The sequence below is a fragment of the Aedes aegypti genome, chromosome 3 (genome assembly GCF_002204515.2).
Source record: "Aedes aegypti strain LVP_AGWG chromosome 3, AaegL5.0 Primary Assembly, whole genome shotgun sequence".
Classification (NCBI taxonomy): domain Eukaryota; kingdom Metazoa; phylum Arthropoda; class Insecta; order Diptera; family Culicidae; genus Aedes; species Aedes aegypti.
The window spans coordinates 112,620,567-112,639,812 of NC_035109.1; the positions used below are offsets into that span (position 1 = coordinate 112,620,567).

Genomic DNA, 19,246 nt, shown 5'->3' on the forward strand with positions numbered 1-19,246 from the left:
ATTGTAAAACCAGATATTAATTCAGTTAATTATGCGTTCAATGCTGCAGGAGATAAATGAACGATAATGAAATAAAATTAAAATATTTATAATGACGAATAATGTGTTAAATAATCGCAAAGAATTTCGAAATATATCCGTTGCAAATTTGTTGTTCATATTGAAGGAAATCTGATTCTAAGCAACGAATAAATAAAAAATTCTTGTTCAATATTACAAAATAATAATGGACGCTTCATAGGTCCTAATAAAACAATTTTATTTTTTTCTACCTTTTAAACTGTAAGCTTGTTTTATGTTTTCATGATAAAAACAGACGAAGTACTACACATTTAATTTAACCTGTTGGGAAGCAAAATTATGTAACTTATGTAAGAAATCAGGCGGAGGAGCACTGTTAGCCCCTCAGTTATTGTTTTCAAGTTCAGAAGCCGTGGAGCAGATTTGGGTAGCTGTCAGTTTTGAAACTCATACTCTTTTCTTTTGTGTTCTGTATATTTTACCACATCGTGCTCAGGACTTGATTTATTAATCAGCACATTGATTAACTATAATGGGTCGCTACTCAAATGAAAATTAAAGTTAGCTTTATAATTATGGGTAACTATAATTTGCCCATCATCAAATGGAAGCCCAACCCCTCGAACTATTTGAATCCAGACCCAAGTCACTCCTCGATCAGCTCATCTACAGTGAGAATCATAGATAGTTACAATGTGGCTCGTATATCGCAGTTCAATACAGTACTTAACAACAGTGACATGATGCTCGACCTTTGCTTTGGTAGTTTCGAAGGTGATGTATCTTATGCATTATTGGAAGCCCCTTCAACTCCTGTGAAAACATCGGTTCATGCTCAAAGGAAATGCTGAATGTTTGTTTATAGAAGGCATTTGTGATATTTTTTTAAGTCAATTTTCTAGTGTGTTTACGCATCAATCTTTGCAAGAACTTACTTACTTACTTGATACTTGATGGACAACAATTCCTTGCTATAGCGTTCTACGCCGAATGAAGAAGCTTTCTCCATTGAGCCCGATCCTGGCCCAATCGCTTCCGATCGACATGAACGTTAAGCGACCTTAAATCCTCATCAACTGCAAAAAGGCATCTGGTGCTTGGCCTTCCACGGAAGCGACGGCCTCTCCCTGGTTCTCTGCTGAATATTAGTTTAACTTGACGTTCCTCCGACATGTGTGTTATACGCTTACCAATATCCATTTCTTTATAGACTTGGTTGACTTGGTTGCACATGACGAGAGACGCTGCTGACTTTCTCCGCACGCCATTGACGGTTTCATAGAATCGTCGTATATCGTTCTGTTCCATACAATTTTGCGCCTCGGCTATCACATTCTCATCATACTCTTTTTTCTTCCTGCGATGGATTCGCTATTCGGCTGATCTTGCTTCCCTGAACCGCACTCTGTTCAGCCTGGTACCAGACACTAGCATCCGACGTCTGGCCACGTTCTTCTCATCCATCACCGTCTGGCACTCTGATCTGAGAAATGTCGGCCATCCACCAGAGTAGAGTAAAGTGGGGCAAAAGTTCGAGTGGGGTAAAAGTTTCTTTTCAAGATTTCTAGCTCAATTCAAAACAAATCTTATAAATGTCATTGTGGTTCAAATGCTATTCAAGTAAGAGACTTTTACTCCAAATATCATAAAAATCGATTGAGATTTGGAAAAGTTATGGCTATTTGTTGTTTTTCGACGTGAATATTGTAATTTTTGGTCAAACTTTCGTTGCATGGAACCAATTGAAGATAAAATCTTTTTCAATATTTTATGTAAGAGCGTTTCTAGGCCTATCATAAGGTTGCTTTGACGTGTATTAGATTTTGCATAAATGCTTGAAAACAATTTTTGGCCCATAGTGGGGCAAAAGTTCGAATCAGCGGGGCAAAAGTTCGACCCATGTATAAAATCACGGGAAAATTGTCGAATTGCCTAAAAAGCACATATTATCTTCAAATTTAGCCAAATTTGTCTTATCGTTTGAAAACTGTCACCAAAATTTTACATTTCCACTTAGTTTTAGGAAAAACGGCTATTTTTGAGTATATTACAATTAACCCGGTTTTGGGAAATGTTTTGATGAAAATTTAGTGTGTATTTTTCGGCAAACTTAAGTTTACGGCTGGTGTAAAGTATGCCTGTCATAAAAGGATCGATATTTAGTGTTTTAGCCAGCGAACTTTTGCCCCACACTTGATTCGAACTCTTTCCCCACCGGTGGGGCAAAAGTTCGAATAAGACAATCAATTTTGAAACTGTTATAACTAAAAATGGGTAAATATTTGGACACAAGTTTGTTCAGCAAAATTATAGCCATTATGTTGAAGGTTCACTGTATGGTATTCGTTTTGTTTAAACTGCTATTGTTTTCCTGGAAACTTTGATTATACCACTAAGGTCGAACTTTTGCCCCACCTCACTCTATGGTATATCTGAATGCAATATCACCATTTGAATACCTCCAGATGTGCTTCTGAATTTTCTTACGTGCAAAGTAGGTGCTGTGGATGGCTAACCCCCCCGGGTAGCAGCGAAAGTCACCCGTTGTCATTGATAGCCGAGTGAAGACTCTCCTTACTGATGATCGAACGGAAAAAGTCCTTTCTTCCGACCTGCGCGTTCGCATCTCCGATGACTTTTTTCACGTCGTGTTTTGGGCATTCGCCTTAGGCCTTATCTAGGCTTTCATAGAACACGTCCTTCACGTCATCAGGTTTATCGTTCGTCGGTGCATAGATGTTGATCAGGCTGTAGTGGAAGAATTTGCCCCGTATCCTAAGCACACAGATTCGCTCGCTTATCGGTTTCCATTTCATAACGCATTTAATCTGCTTCCCGATCACTATGAAATCGACCCCATGTTCTGCCTTATCGCCACCGCAGGAACCTTTGAATTACCCTTCTTTGGCCTTGATTTGAGAATTTATGAAGTTTGATGTTGCTTTCAGAACCGACAGTTTAGAGACCATTTCCCCCAGGAAACCGGGAATTCAGAACAATCCGACGTGTAGTCAATACATTCAAATACATTTGAACCACCTGTAGACTTGATTTGCAAATTCATGAATATTGATATGTCGCAAGCCAGGTTTCAGATTCGCCAATATAATAGCCACTTCCACCAGTGAACCGGTATTTGGACCAACCCAGCATATGGCCAAGTCATCCAAAAACGGTCGAACTATTTTCATTTGGACTTGGTTTGCTAAATCATGAAGTTGATTTGTCCCAAGCCATGGACTCGAATTTAAAATGGTTACTGATTCTTCAAGTGAGATTATTTCAGTACCCCTCGTGATGAATCCAAAATTACGATGAATTTTTAATCGATGACAGCGATTCAAAATATATTGAAAAAAATGTTGTTGACCCAGAAAATTCATCTGAAATTCATTGAAAGACGGATGGGAAATAATATTTTGAGGATGAGCATGAGCATGAGCATAGATGACCGTATAATTCGTAGTTGCTACTCCGTGATTGGCCAGAACAATTGAAGTTGCACAAGGAATTTATGAATGGGGCGTACCATTCTTCAATGTGCACAAATCGAGAGCACAAATTTTAAAAGTCGGCGCTGGCCACGTCCTTACGGTCATCGGGGAAGGGAAGGAATGTTAGTAAGACAACCGTTGTTACTAGAGACCGAGTATACCTCTGCATCTCCACAGTTGTCATGGAAAGGATATTGGGTTAGTGGGATAAGATAAAGATCTGGGAGTCACCAATGGTTGGTGATGCGATCCATGATATAACCACGCCTAATCGTATTCGCGATATAATTCGATAAACGCATTTTACCCCGAACATGTGTTCATCACTCGCCCACCCAAGAGCAAGCGACTCGATCAATAGATCAAACACTACTAACGATCCGCGGCGCTTTTTAGTTTCACTACTCGACCGACGCGCGACATGTTTAATCCTGCCCTCGTCACTCGCTCCCGCAGGAGCAAGCGCCAAGGTCGAAAGATCAAACACAACTAACAGATCGGGGAACTTTTTCACTTCCCGGATGGGAAATAATATTTTGATATTAATAATTTCAATCAAATTTGACGTCAGACTCGCATGAATGACGAATGCATCCCGATAATACAAACACATAATACAGGTTGTGTTCCACATGGGATGTAAAGCCAACGTAAGAAGATGTTCAAAACGATATTTCCAAACACCAGCTAATTCAAAACTTACAAGTACATATTTGGGGCCTTCCTTAGCTGAGTGGTTAGAGTCCGCGACTACAAAGCAAAGCCATGCTGAAGGTGTCTGGGTTCGATTCCCGGTCGGTCCAGGACCTTTTCGTAATGGAAATTTTCTTGACTTCCCTGGGCATAAAGTATCGTCGTACCTGCCACACGATATACGAATGCAAAAATGGCAACTTTGGCAAAGAAAGCTCTCAGTTAATAACTGTGGAAGTGATCATAAGAACACTAATCTGAGTAGCAGGCTCTGTCCCAATGAGGACGTAAATGCCAAGAAGAAGAAGAACTACATATTTTGGTCAAGATTAGAGTAGCGAATTGTATAGTGTGACTGAATTTCTATCAGTGGGACAGTTATGCGTGGAAATTCAACAATGGGACAAATTGAATTGGTTTGCTTCTCATTGGGTTTCCGAACAAAGTTAATTTTTGGTAAGTGTTTTCTAAAACTATGCGCAAAAATAAACTATTTGACGACAAAAATTCAAAATTCACAAAAAGTAACATGGGACAATTATGCATATAACGGCAGCGTAGTGACGGAAAAATAAAGAAACTGTGTAAAAGTCGCATGACACACTCTATTGACATTTACGCTTTCCAGCCCTGCATGCAACTTTTTGTTACACGAAAAAAAAAACAGTTAACCTAATTTTTGAGTTGACTTTACCCAAAAATAAGTATATCGATTATTCTCTCAACCCAAAATCTCTCGGTATTTTCTCTCTTCCCCACCAATGCACAGTGAGAAAATCGGGTTCCAAAACGCGACTAAATGCAATATCTCAGCTGGGTAACGGTTCCAGGAAATGATTTTGGCCATTCTAAATCGGAAGAAGGCTGCTGAATCGATTGGTGGCGGTCCCATTGACCGGAGACTTCGCCCTGGCCACCTAGAGCCCTGGAATCATCCTGAGTTCCTTACAGCAAGTAGAATTAATGGAACTGAAATAAACTGTCATGATTACGTTTGGCTGCGAAGCCGCACACGAAAATATTCTTACATGGGGGATTTAATGAAATTAATGATTGATCGTTATGGCCATTTTATGGTTCCGGAGCAAACCCGGAACATCCGTAAAATTGGAAATATTATAAACATATATTCTGATAGTTCCTTTGCCTCTTGTTTGTTAGAAATAAGTATTCTTACAATTCGTATTTAATAATCTGAATGTTTGACCATTACGGCCATTTTATGGTTCCGGAACTAACCCGGAACATCTGTAAAATTTTCCATTGAAAAAAAAAAAAAGATAATTCATATGTTCCTTGTTGATCAAAATTAAGTATTCTAACATATTGGATTTAGTGATATGAATGTTTGATCACTTTGACCATCTTATGGTTCCGTAATTAACCCGGAACATCCGTCAAATTGAAAAAATGTTCTGATAGTTTCAATGTTAGATGTTAGTTTTAATTAAGTATTCTTAAATGTCGAATTAAGTTATATGAATGTTTGACCATTATGGTAATTTTATGATTCCTAAACTAACCCGGTACAACCGTAAATAATCCATATTGGAAAAAAAATCTGATAGTTCAGGAAGAATGCTAAAAGAAATCTTTGAAAGAACTCCTGGAAGTATTCCTGGAATAAATTCCTGAAGAAACTTCAGGAGAATCCCTGAAGGAAATCCTAGAAAAACAACTGGAGAAATCCATAAAGTAAAATCTCTGGAGGAACTTGAAGAAATCCTTTAAGGGATTCAAGGAAGAATTCTTGGAAGAACTCCTATGGGATCTCTAGTGGAACTCCTTTAAAAATCTCTCGTGAAACGCTTGGAGGAATCGCTGGAGAAGCTCCTGGAGGAAATTCTTAAGGGACTCCTGGAGTAATTCCCGAAGTAAATCCTGCAGGAAAATAACTCTGAAGGAATTCCCAAAGGAACTCCTGGAGGAATATTTGGAGTAATATTCAAAAGAATACTTGGTGGAACTCCTGGAGGAATTTCCAAAGAACCTCCTGGAGGAATTTCCGAAGAACCTCCTGGAGGAATTCCTGCTGACAGAACTCTTGGAATAATTCCTGAAGGATATATATATATAACACCTGGAGGAATTCCCTAAAGAACTCTTGGTAAAATTCCTGAAGGAACTCCTGAAACCCTGTAGAAATCTCGTGGAGGAATTTCTGAATGCACTCTTAAAGAAATACCTAAAGGATTATCCTGAAGGAGCTCCTGAAGTAATTCCTGAAGAAACTCCTGGAGGAATCCCATAAGGGTTTCCTAGTGGAACTGTTGTAGGAATTCCTGAAGGAACTCTAGAATAGTTCCTAAAGGAACTCCTGGAAAAAATCCTGAAAGAACCCCTGCAGAAATTCCTGTGAAATACCTGAAGAAACTCCAGTAGAAATTGATGTGTTTGGATATTTCGGCTTACACAGAACGAGAACGGTGTTGACACATTTGGGGTTGTAGAACGAATCAATGATGTTTATTAGACTCACGGTTTGGAGAAGGCTTCATAAATATGATGAACATATGTAGTGTATTGCAGACAAGAAAAATGCATCTATTGGAACTTGCTTGGTAGCAGGTTGGTCGTAGGAATCGGTCATGTTACCGATTCACAAAGGAGGTGTTGATGAATATGAGTGACACGTTCTTGCTGATGCAGCTAGAACGTGTTTTGTATTAGGTTGATAGAAATGACAGGAAGGTCTGCTACAAAATTCCTGAAGCTACTACGGGAGGAATTCCTTAAATAACCCTGAAGGAATTCCCGAAGGAACTCCTTCATAAATATTTGGAGTAAGGTTTGAAGGAATATCTGGAGGAACTCCTGGAGGAATTTCCGAACAACCTCCAGACGGAATTCCTGAAAGAACTCCTGGAAAAAATCCTGAAGAATTCCTGGAAACTTCCGGAGGAATTCCCGAAGGAATTCTTGAAGGAATTCTTGAAGGAACTCCCTGATGGAACACGTGTAGGATGTCCTGAAGTAAATCATCGAAGATTTCCTGAAAGGTTTCCTGGAGTAAATCCTGAAGGAACCCTGGAAAAAATCTTGAATGGATGAATTCCTGGAGGAATTGTTGAAGGAAACCCTGGATGATTTCCTGAAAAATCTTCTGGAGGAATTCCTGAAGGAACTTCTGGAAGTATATTTGGAGGAATTCCTGGATGAAAAATGTTTCTAACGATAGCATCAACACCTGCTTGACATAAGGTGAAGATGAATCGAAGCCAAACCTCAAATTTTCAAAGGCACGGATCTGGAGAAGCAAACACCCGTTTGAGATGAAAACCTAATCGATTGGTCTCCACCAGCTAGTGACCAATCGATAAAGTAAAGATAGGATCGATTAACAGTAGTCTACTGGTAACATTATTTGTTAATAACCTAAGGGAATATAATTGGCTAGTTTAACAATGAGGGTTGCACATCTGATGGAAAAAGTAACACCAAAGACCTTATTTCCGATTTTTTGAACATTTGTATTGATTCATTGGACTTCTCAACATAACTATATTTATGTGTATTAATTATTTCTAGACGATATTACAGATATGTTATCATATGAATGTTATAGCTAAGCTGAAAGTGTCCAAGATCTTTTGATTAACATTATATAAACTGGCAAGTTTGGCGAACAGAATTCTCAACCAAGGTTTGTCGACATGCTGTGAAAATGCATTACTTTCAGAATGCTTTTGAGATACTATGCATTTATTTCCTCCGAGTTGCATAAACACATACGCTCGAAGCACTCATACACTTAAATGTGCTAATGACTATTGAATCAAAAAGTTTATTTATATTTGTCTGTATGTGCATGTTTCGATAATATAACAATCAACTAACACTTTCGCCTCTCCAATTGAACCATGTGACTGGTCGATAACCTTAAGGTGATACCAAACTTGTAACGCAAGTCTTCATGTTTCAGATTTGTGTGCAACTTGAAGCGCCGTAACAAGTACACAAGCATCACTTTGATGCTAATCATTGCGTATCGGCCACCTAAAATGAATAATGTAAATGTTCGCATAACTAATTAAAAAAAAATTACTCAAAGAAGATGATCTTACCGATGCAATTCCTCGAACCCGAACTGAATGGCATGTAGGCATTTGGATTTCTGGCCTGAACCCGCTCCGGTAGGAAATTGTCTGGATCGAACTTATCCGCATCCGGTCCCCAAATATCCTTCCGTCGATGCATGGCCCAAAACGTGAAAATGAACAAATTTCCCGCCGGAACGCGTGTGCCATCAATTTCGATGTCCTTGATACACTGCCGAGCAATGTTGGCTGCCACCGGGCAGTGCCGCAGCACTTCCTTCAGGAACATCTCCGTGTACTCCAGCTGCTTCAGCGAATCTCCAGTCATTTCCACATCCTCGTTGGGGAAGTGCTCCATCACTTCGGCGTAGACTTTCTCCTGTATGTGCGGGTACATACCGAGGAAAAGGCACGCGTAAGCCGTCGCCAGTCCGGATGTGTCGTTGCCCTGAGAGTTGGATTGGAGAATGCTTGAGTTGAATGAAGAATTGTTAGGCTTGCATACTTACAGCAACCATTATGACGAATACGTTGTGAAAGATTTCTTCGTCGGTGAACGGTCGGCTACTCTCGGACGTTGAGAGAAGCTGATCGATAAAAATCTGTGGCTTTTTAAAATCGTCCGCTTCCGGGTCAGAATCCGGAGTTGATTCGGGAGTAGCTCCATAGCGGCGTGCTTCTTTTTTCTCTTGTAGAATCTGTAAAACAAGAAACAAGAACAGACTGGAATTTTCCAATTACAGAGGGATTGGTCTGCTGAATTCAGCGTACAAAATACTGTCAAGCACTTGTTTTACAGACTGAAACCGTTAGAGAAGTCCTGCGTCAGCGAATACCAAGCTGGCTTTCCTAAGGGCCGCTGGACATAGGACCAGATTTTTACCTTATGAAAGATTTAAGATGAATTTCAGATGTATAACTTGCAGTTAAGCACTATGTGTTTATTGATTTCAAGACCGCATACGATTGAGTGAAACGAAATGAGCTGTGGTAGATAACGTCTGAACATGGTTTTACGACAAAGTTTATCAGGCTGATATGTGCAACGCTGGATGATTCCAAATCAAGCGTTCGGATTGCAGACGAGTTGTCCACTTCGTTTGCGACGTTAGGCGGATTGAGGCAAGAAAACGATCGTAATAATTAATTTTTCAATACTGCACATCCATTGTGCTATTAAGGGTTCTGGCTTGTAGAGAAACGGCACTATCATCTAACGATCGCTTATGCTTATTATCTTCTGCTTTGCGGATAATATTGACCATATTGGAATCGATCGCTGGTCAATGGAGGGGGCCTTCGTGCCTCTGAAGAGCGATACTGCGGGGATAGGCTTGCTGACCATTAATTTTATCAAAACCAAGTACATGGTTGCAGGTTGAGAAAGAGGTAGGTCTAGTGGTGTTGGTGCTGAGGTTGTGTTTGATGGAGATGTGTTCGAAATTGTCGATAAGTTTGTTTACCTTGGAAACGAAGTGAGAAGACTAGTTGCAGCATCGAATAGCTGTGGATTATGTAGCCAGCTTAGGTCCCGCAACTTGCAAACGGAAACAAAATACGCCCTGCATAAAATACTGATGCTGTGACAGAAGCGTGGACGTTGAAAATGACAGACCAAAAAGGCTTCTGTATTTTCGAGCGAAAAGTACTGCGGACAATTCTCGGTGGGACACTAGAAAATGGTTTGTGGCGCAGACACATAAATCACGATTTATATCAGGTGTAAGAAGAAGCAAATTTCATGAAGCGTGTATAATACGGCAGACTTCAGTGGGCTGGTCACTAAGTGTGAATATTGGAAGAAAGAATTGCGAAAATAATATTCAGTAAGGAATCTACCTGATTAGGCAACTTCATGTAATACCACAAATACGATGGCTGCCTGCAGTGGATGGGGAACCTAAACGTTCTGAGGAACTAGGGAAGCACTTAAAGACTTAAAGACTGGAGAAAGACTAGAGGAAGACTGGAGAAAGACTATTGAAAGACTGGAGGAAGACTGGAGGAAAACTGGAGAAAGACTGGTGGATAACTGGAGCAAAACTTGAGTAGGACTGGAGGAAGGCTGTTGGAATACTAGTAGATGACTGGAGGAAAACTGGAAGAAGACTGGAGTGAGACTGGAGAAAGACTGGAGGAAGGCTGGAGCAAGATTGGAGTAGGACTGGAGGAAGACTAAAGAAAGAAATATTGGAGGAATATTGGGGTAGGATTAAAGGAAAACTACAGGAAGTAAGATTGGAGCAAGACTGGAGGAAGACTCGAGAAAAATGGAAGGAAGACTGGAGAAAGAGTAGAAAGAGGAATGCTATCGACTGAGGGAACTGGCAGTGATCTGTTATTGGCATTGCAGTCTGCTGATTCGTTTCAAATGTCCGAAATGTTTCGGTGTTAAATACATCGAAACGTCGAACATTTAAAATGAATTAGCTCTTGATTTACACTGACTGCAACGCCAATAATAGATCACTGGAAGACTAGAAATATGGAAGGAAGATGAAGGAAAGATTGCTCGAGCAAGACTGGAGTAGGACTGGAGGAAGACTGTTGGAAGACTGGAGGAAGGCTGGAGCAAGAGAAGAAGAAAGATTGAAGAAAAACTAGAAAGATGGAAGGAAGATGGAAGAAAGGCTGGAGAAAGACTGTAGGAAAACTTGAGGAAGACTGGAGGAAGACTGGAGCAAGACTGGAGTAGGACTGGAGGAAGACTGTAGGAAGACTAGAGGAAGAAAAACTGGAAGAAGACTGGAGGAAGACTGGAGGAAGACTGGAAGACTGGAAGACTGAAGGAAGACTAGAAGACTGGACTGGAAGACTAGAACACTGAAAGACTGAAATGCCTGAACATCGAAACGTTGAAAGATTGAAAGACTGGAACACTGTTAGTCGTACAGGCTGAAAGACTGAAATGCTGGGAGACTGGAAAGACTAGAAGACTGGAAGACTGGAAGACTGGAAGAAAACTGGAGGACTGCAATACTGGGATACTGGAAGACTGAAGGACTGGAAGACTGGAAGACTGAAGACTGGAAGACTGGAAGACTGGAAGACTGGAAGACTGGAAGACTGGAAGACTGGAAGACTGGAAGACTGGAAGACTGGAAGACTGGAAGACTGGAAGACTGGAAGACTGGAAGACTGGAAGACTGGAAGACTGGAAGACTGGAAGACTGGAAGACTGGAAGACTGGAAGACTGGAAGACTGGAAGACTGGAAGACTGGAAGACTGGAAGACTGGAAGACTGGAAGACTGGAAGACTGGAAGACTGGAAGACTGGAAGACTGGAAGACTGGAAGACTGGAAGACTGGAAGACTGGAAGACTGGAAGACTGGAAGACTGGAAGACTGGAAGACTGGAAGACTGGAAGACTGGAAGACTGGAAGACTGGAAGACTGGAAGACTGGAAGACTGGAAACTGGAAGACTGGAAGACTGGAAGGACTGGAAGACTGGAAGACTGGAAGACTGGAGACTGGAAGACTGGAAGACTGGAGACTGAAGACTGGAAGACTGGAAGACTGGAAGACTGGAAGACTGGAAGACTGGAAGACTGGAAGACTGGAAGACTGAGACTGGAAGACTGGAAAGACTGGAAGACTGGAAGACTGGAAGACTGGAAGACTGGAAGACTGGAAGACTGGAAGACTGGAAGACTGGAAGACTGGAAGACTGGAAGACTGGAAGACTGGAAGACTGGAAGATGGAAGACTGGAAGACTGGAAGACTGGAAGACTGGAAGACTGGAAGACTGGAAGACTGGAAGACTGGAAGACTGGAAGACTGAAGACTGGAAGACTGGAAGACTGGAAGACGAAGCTGGAAGACTGGAAGACTGGAAGACTGGAAGACTGGAAGACTGGAAGACTGGAAGACTGGAAGACTGAAGACTGGAAAGACTGGAAGAACTGGAAGACTGGAAAACTGGAAGACTGGAAGACTGGAAAGACTGGAAGACTGGAAGATGGAAATCTGGAAGACTGGAAGACTGGGAAGACTGGAAGACTGGAAAGACTGGAAGACTGGAAGACTGGAAACGTTGAAGACTGGAAGACTTGAAGACTGGAACGACCTGAAGACTGTAAAGACTGGAAGACTGGAAGACAGGAAGACTGAAATGTGAGCACAAGGACAACAAGGAGGAAGGGATTCAGGAGGATAGGGCATCAGGTCAATGTTCATTACAGAAACGAGCAACAACGCTGCTCAAGGAGGGCAACAACCTGATCACTCGAGGTTGATGAAGGTAAGTATATTGGGCTGGTCGATATGTTCACTGAGACTCGTCACACGAGCAGATAGGCTGCCCGGCAGCGAGGTGTAAAGGTCCGGACAGAACCGAACTGTGCAGGAAATGTGGAGAAAGAGGACACTTTGGGACAGACTGCAAGAATCGACCAAGGTGCTTGCTCTGCTCACCCAGAGAAGGAAACACCCATTTGACGGGTCAATTGCCTGCATACCAAAAGACGATCGCAGCCCAACAGTAACGGAGGTAACGCAGATCAACCTGAATCACTGCGACACCGCACAGTAACTGTTGTGGCAGTCGACAACAGAAACTAAGTGCGACGTTGCGATAATAGCTGAACCGGAATCTACTTTTGCAGCACCTACGTGCCTCAAAGATGGACGATCGAAGAATTTAGTCGGATTTTAGAGGGAATGACCGACAAGCTAGTTGGTTGGAAACCAGTGCTGATTGGAGGTGACATCAATGCCATGGGGTGGGGTAGCAGGGTAAGTAATGCCAGAGGCTACAACCTAGTGGAGGCTGCAACGAAGGCACCGTTAGCCCCTTTCGGAAGTCGATCATCGACCTAACTTTTTGTAGCTCATCAACGGGCAACATGAACTGGAGGTTAAGTGAAGAGCACACTTAGCGATTACCAAACAATTCGCTACAGGTTTGGCCAGCGAAACACTGCGGCAGTGCAGAGGAACACAATTGACGACCGGCAGTGGAAGACGGATGCTTTCGACAAATATCTGTTCGTTGAGGCACTTCGCACCGACAGCGATGCCCTGAACTTGAATGCGGTAGGGCTGGCAACAGCGACGGCAAGGGCATGTGATACAACGATGCCTCGAAAACGGGAGCCCCGCAACGATCGACCTCCCGCGTACTGGTGGAGCGCCCTCCGCGCTGATTGCCTTAAAGTCAGGAAGCGTTACCAGAGAGCAAAGAACTTAGAAGTCAAAGAGCGGCGAAAGGTTGTATTCCAAGTATCCAGAGCTGCTTTCAAATGCGGGATAACACTGAGAAAGTCTGAGTGCTACAAGATGCTATGCCGAGCAGCTGACTTATCCCCTGGGGGACGCTTATCGAGTGGTCATGGCGAAAGTCAAGGGTCCATCAGTGCCGGTTGAACCGTGTTCTGAAAAGCAGAGGGTTATTATCGAGGGTCTCTTCCCAACGCATGATCTGACACCGTGGCCACCTACACCGTATGTCGACGAGGAAGGAGCAAACGCCGAAGATCGTCAGGTCTGCAATGACGAGCTTGTAGCACCTGTAAAACATTGAAGGTGAGAAAGGACCCCGGACTACATGGAATACCGAATGTGACACTTGAAACGGCGATCCTAGCGTACCCGGATATGTTCCGGATGGTGATGCAGAAATTCCTTGACGAAGGTCACTTCCCAGGCCACAACGCTGCGTAAAATGCGGGTTCCTGACTATCTGTGCCGGATTCTGCAGAGCTACTTCGAGAGCCGAAAGGAGTTATGCGAAACGGCGAGAGTTCCGTAAGGGTCCATACTGAATCCGACGCTGTGGAATGGGATGTATGACGGGGTCCTATCACTGAGGTTACCCATGGGCGTCAAGATCGTCGGCTTTGCTGATGACGTCGTCCTAGCGGTAATAGGCGAACCGCTGGAGGAAGTGGAAGTGCTTGCCTCGGAGGCAATGGGCATGGTCGAGAACTGGATGAATGGAGTCATGCTAAAGATAGCCAACCGCAAAACGGAGGTGCTACTAGTCAGCAATCGTAAAGCGATTCAAAACGCTTAGATTGCCGTCGGGGACATATCATAGCTTCACAGCGGTCGCTCAGACACCTGGGCGTGATGATAGATGATCGACTAAACTTCAACAGCCGCGTCGACTTTGCTTGTGAGAAGCCGGCAAAGGCAACCAACGCACTTATAAGGATCATGCCGAACGCTTATGGTCCTAGAATCAGTAAGAGGCGTCGTCTGACTAGCGTATCATCGTCGATACTGAGAAGTTCGGGCCTGGGGTGCAGCACTGCAAACCAAGCGCAAACGGGACAAGCTCAACAGCATGTTCCAGCTTATGGCCATGAGAGTAGCCAGTGTATACAGAACAATATCGTCGAAGACAGCATGTGTGATCACCGGGATGGTTCCGATTTGCATCACCCTGGGAGAAGACATCGAGTGATATTGTCGGAGGCACTAGGCAGGTGGCAGCAAGAATGAGATGTATCTGAGAAAGGTAGGTGGACCCACACACTCATCCCGAATATGTCCACCTGGAGCAAAACGAAGTGAGCTTTCAGCTCACGGTTGCTTCAAACAGTACTTGCATCGGTTCGGCCACGCACTATCACCGTTATGTCCCGTTTGTAATGAGAGAGAGGAAACGCCGGTACATGTTGCCTTCGATTGCCCGAGGTTCAACATGGAATGAAGCGCGGTGGTGGCTGCATTTGGACAGGACTTCAATGCAGACAGAAGGGTAAGCAAAATGATGAGCGATCCTAACCTTTGGAATCTGGCGAACAATATGGTGGTGGAGATAACGTATATCTTGCAGAGAAACTGGGAAGAGCAGCGAACCGAGAGGCAAAGAGCAGTGCTTGGCATCGGGTCGTCGAGGCGCTAATGAACCGGAAGTGAACCCCCAATCGGAATCGTTTGACCGACTTCGGCACTCGAGTCAGTCTGACGAAGAAAGAAAACGAAGATATCCCCTGCGATAGCCGCCGGAGGTCGGGGCACCATCAGTTCGGACGTAACAACCTCCGACGCCAGAGAAATTCAGGAGGAGAAGGAAGTAAGAAGAAGGATGATCAACGAAAGGAGACAGAGAAGCAGAGCAAGATGAAAGACTGGAAGATTGTAAGACTGTAGAACTGGAAGACTGGGAGACTGGAAGACTGGAAGACTGGAAGACTGGAAGGCTGAAAGACTGGCCGGCATTGACCGAAGGCCATGCAAGCTTTTTTGACTCTGAAATCAATGTTTGAAGAAAGAAAGTTTGGAATCTAGAACGGCTCCGACATACTTTACCTGATCGGTAACATTAATCTCAATGCCAAAATGGCGTAAAGGTCGAATTTCATCGCGGTTTCGTCTTTCCGTAAAAAGAAAAATAGATGTTTTATTCGGGTTAACCGAAAGGCCATATTGGCGACACCAACTCTCGACTACCTGAAGAGCACTTTGCAGCAGGTCGAATAGGGTGCTTATGCACATACCAACTATCAAAGCTAGATCGTCGTCGGCAAATCCATAAGTTAGATAACCGCAATTATTGAGTTGCCTTAAAAAAAAAAACAAAAGTGGTGATAAGACTCCCCCTTGGGGGCATCCACAAATATTCAATTTTCGAATCGTTGCTTGACGCAATGTCGAGAAGAGATGTCGGTTTTTGAGCATTTTATGAATCCAATTGGTAATCATTGTAGGTAGCCCATGGTTTCGTGACTGGAAGACTGGAAGGCTGGAAGGCTGGAAGACTGGAAGACTTTAGAACTGGAAGGCTAGAAAACTATAAGCCTGCAAATTGAAAGACTGGTAGACTGAAATACTAAAAAACCACAAGACCAAGAGATTAGAAGACTGTTGAACTGAAATACAGGTTATCCAATCTAACGACTGGAATTCTAAAAAAATCAGGTAGTTTGGAAGAATAATAGTCTATGAGACTGAAATATTTGAATACTGCACCAGATGAAAGGTTGCCTCCAACACTAGATGTTTGAAGGATTGAATGTTTGGAAAGCTAAAAGACTAGACGGATGGAACGTTGGACATGTCAAATGCACAAAAAATAGGAAGACTGTTAGACTGGAAGATGGGAAACAAGAACACAAGAAAATTGGAAAGCTTAAGACAGGAAGATTGGAATTCTGGAAAACTGGAAATATGAAGAACTAGAAGACTGAAAGGCAAGAAGCCAATAACACTGGAAAACTAAAAAACTGAAATATTGGTAGACTGGTAGTCTAGAATACTGTTAGACTAGACGACCAAGTAAACTGCAAGACTGTAAGACTGGAATTCTGAAAAAAGAAGGCTCGAAGACAGGAAGATTGGAATACTACAGATCTATATTCCTGAAATATAAGAAAATGAAAGACTAGAAAGAAAAAACACTGAAACACTGGAAGACTGAAGGAAAAACTCAAAGATTTGAAGACTATTATAATATAAGACGAGAAACTAGAACACTGCAAGGTTGGATAACGGGACGCCAAGATGGAAAGGCGATTCAAAAACTAAGAGACTGGAGTCTAGAAATCAGGAAAACAGATTGATTGATCATGAACTAGGGTCGGCAAAAAAGGAAGCAGAGCTTATGGCTTTAATACTGGTATGTAGTAGGAGAAAAGCACTAATTTACGACCTACAAGAATTCTGTGTCAATTTTCAGACTTTCATAAAAAGCAGGACAAAATCGTATGAATGGGTCGAATATTAGTGCTCTTCTCCTATACTATTTGTTTTGACTTTTGCAGTCAGCTTTTTTTACTTTTTAGGGGAGAGGTAGTCAATATCGATAGATAGAGATATGATTGCCAAATTAGTTGTAATTGTTGTAACATTATGCTTATAGCAGTTTAGAGTTCTGGAACTGTAAAACATTGAAATACTGGAAAAAAAAAGACCAACAGAGGATGGAAACACTAAAATACTTAAGACTGTAGAACTGGTACACAGAAACACTGGAAGACAAAAACTTCAACATATGTCCAATTTAAGAGATTACCTTCTTAGTGAACGCCTTGCACCGTTTTCTATGAATGAGTTCCTTCCAGTAATGCGGAGTCATCATGTAGATCAGATCCGAGTACAAATGCATACTCAACATACGTCGTGACACCAACAAGAACAATCTGGAATCAAAATATCAACAGTGTAATAAACCCCACTAAATCTCCCAGTTCTTTATCCCTCACTCCTCCAGAGAAGTCAAAAACACTTCCTTCCCGTCTCGCTGCAGCACGTCACTTCCAAGTGTTGTTCCGCAAACCATCTCCAGCGCACATCGGGAGGTATATTTGAACATGTTCACCGTATCCCCGTCCTTGCATTTTTCCAATTCGCTCACTAGTTTCTTGCTGCACTTCTCGAAAATTGGCACAAAACTGTGCAAGATTCGGAGATTGAACGTCGGATTAAGGGCCTTCCGTTGGCTCTTCCACAGTTTAACTGAAACGAAGCACACACTTTAATCCAAAATCCACTCACATATTCTTCATCCAAACAAAACTCACATTTGGCAGAAAAAATACCCTGATCGTACTTGACGAAATCGTAGAAGAAGGGTTTCTCCAAGCAATCCGGATGCGATAGAAGCTTCTGCACCAGATCCGGATGGCTTACTCCCAGAATGAGCATCGGTCCGATCGACATCCTAAATAGGCGATCCTGCTGCAAGAAAATTCTGTTCACCAGCTCGAACCGTTCTTCATCGTTCAACCCGAGCAGATCGTAGTTTATGCCGAGAAATGATTTTTCCGGAACCACTATCGGCAGATTTTCCGCGAATGCCTGAGTCTTGCGAAGATGATCACGAATCGCGAAAAACGCCAAAATGGCACAGACCAGCAGTAAAAAAAGGAACATTTTGGTTTGCACGTACTGGTCGCACTAACTGCGGGGTGACATCTGATCAGTGTCTAATGTAGACTTCAACGTTCGGTAGGTCAGACGGTTATGTGGAGTATTTGGGCTTTCAACACGAAAAGTAAAGGTAACACTCTGATTAATTGAGCCAAAGGCATTGACACCACACAGATAAGCGTCACTGAAAAGCGGATGTGAAAATCTGCTCGCCATGCATCACATAGCATCGGAAGCATACCACTAATATATGGGTTTCCATCTGAAGCATTCGATGCTATGCGGTGTATGCGGTCGTTAACGCTTGACATTAGTTTTCCAAGCGGCTTGGCCGCTGCATTCAGTCAACCTTGATATCAATCAACCTCGTTTGTTAGATTTTTGCAAACATTTTGGGTTGGTTTCTCCTACTGAAGCAAACGAAATGTCTTTTCAAGAAAACTTCGAAAGATGATTAGGTGATGGTCGCAAGCTGTTTCGAAACGATTGAATCGAAATAATTTCTATATATTTTGTACATGACCTTTCTTAGATATTTGCCCCTGGAGGACGTTAAGTTTCCTTGACTTGAACAGATTTATGTTCAGATGCAGTGAGTTGAATGATACTAGAGTTTAATACTTATCTGATAGATGCTTACACATAAATGGCCAGTTTACCACATAAAGCATTTTCAGCCTAATGGTAAATCACGTAGATGCTGTGTAATTAAAATTAAATTATGCGCATTAGAAGCTGATATATGACATTTCTTATAATAATTTATTAATTATTTTAGACTACGTTTTGACCAAAGCCTATCAATATATATACATAATTTAGAAATTTATCACTCAAAGCTTATTTTAAAAAATACACTGAAAGAAAAAATCATAGTGATGCAACGTAAGTTTATATATAAAGGCGATTTTCTCAAAATTATACCATTCGATTTTTTTTTCTTGTGTTAGCTGAATCATTGCGAAATCGTGTCGCTGTAGTTTAGACACGCTCATCAAACTGTACATTAGCCTGGGACACGGTTATATGAAAAATTTAGATTTTCGCTCCAGTCCACTTTTTGGATTGCATTTAGGTCCCATAACAACTGTGCAAAATTTCAGCTCGATCGGAGAAACTATATTTTAGCGCCAGCCGTTCAAAATTTGTGACTTACTATGGGAAAACTTACTTTTAAAAAG

The 19,246-nt window shown here is 42.2% G+C and overlaps 1 protein-coding gene across 1 annotated transcript; it reads right to left on the minus strand.

The window, feature by feature from the left end:
• Positions 1 to 7,697: 7,697 nt before the first annotated feature.
• On the minus strand, positions 7,698 to 18,140 carry LOC5575186 (cytochrome P450 4c21). The gene is made up of 6 exons (XM_001655518.2): positions 17,717 to 18,140; positions 17,399 to 17,651; positions 17,209 to 17,335; positions 8,755 to 8,943; positions 8,273 to 8,693; positions 7,698 to 8,204 (listed from the first exon to the last, which is right to left on the minus strand). Exons 1-6 carry the CDS (start codon positions 18,066 to 18,068, stop codon positions 8,041 to 8,043), a joined length of 1,506 nt encoding a protein of 501 aa, XP_001655568.1. The 5' UTR covers positions 18,069 to 18,140; the 3' UTR covers positions 7,698 to 8,040.
• Positions 18,141 to 19,246: the final 1,106 nt, after the last annotated feature.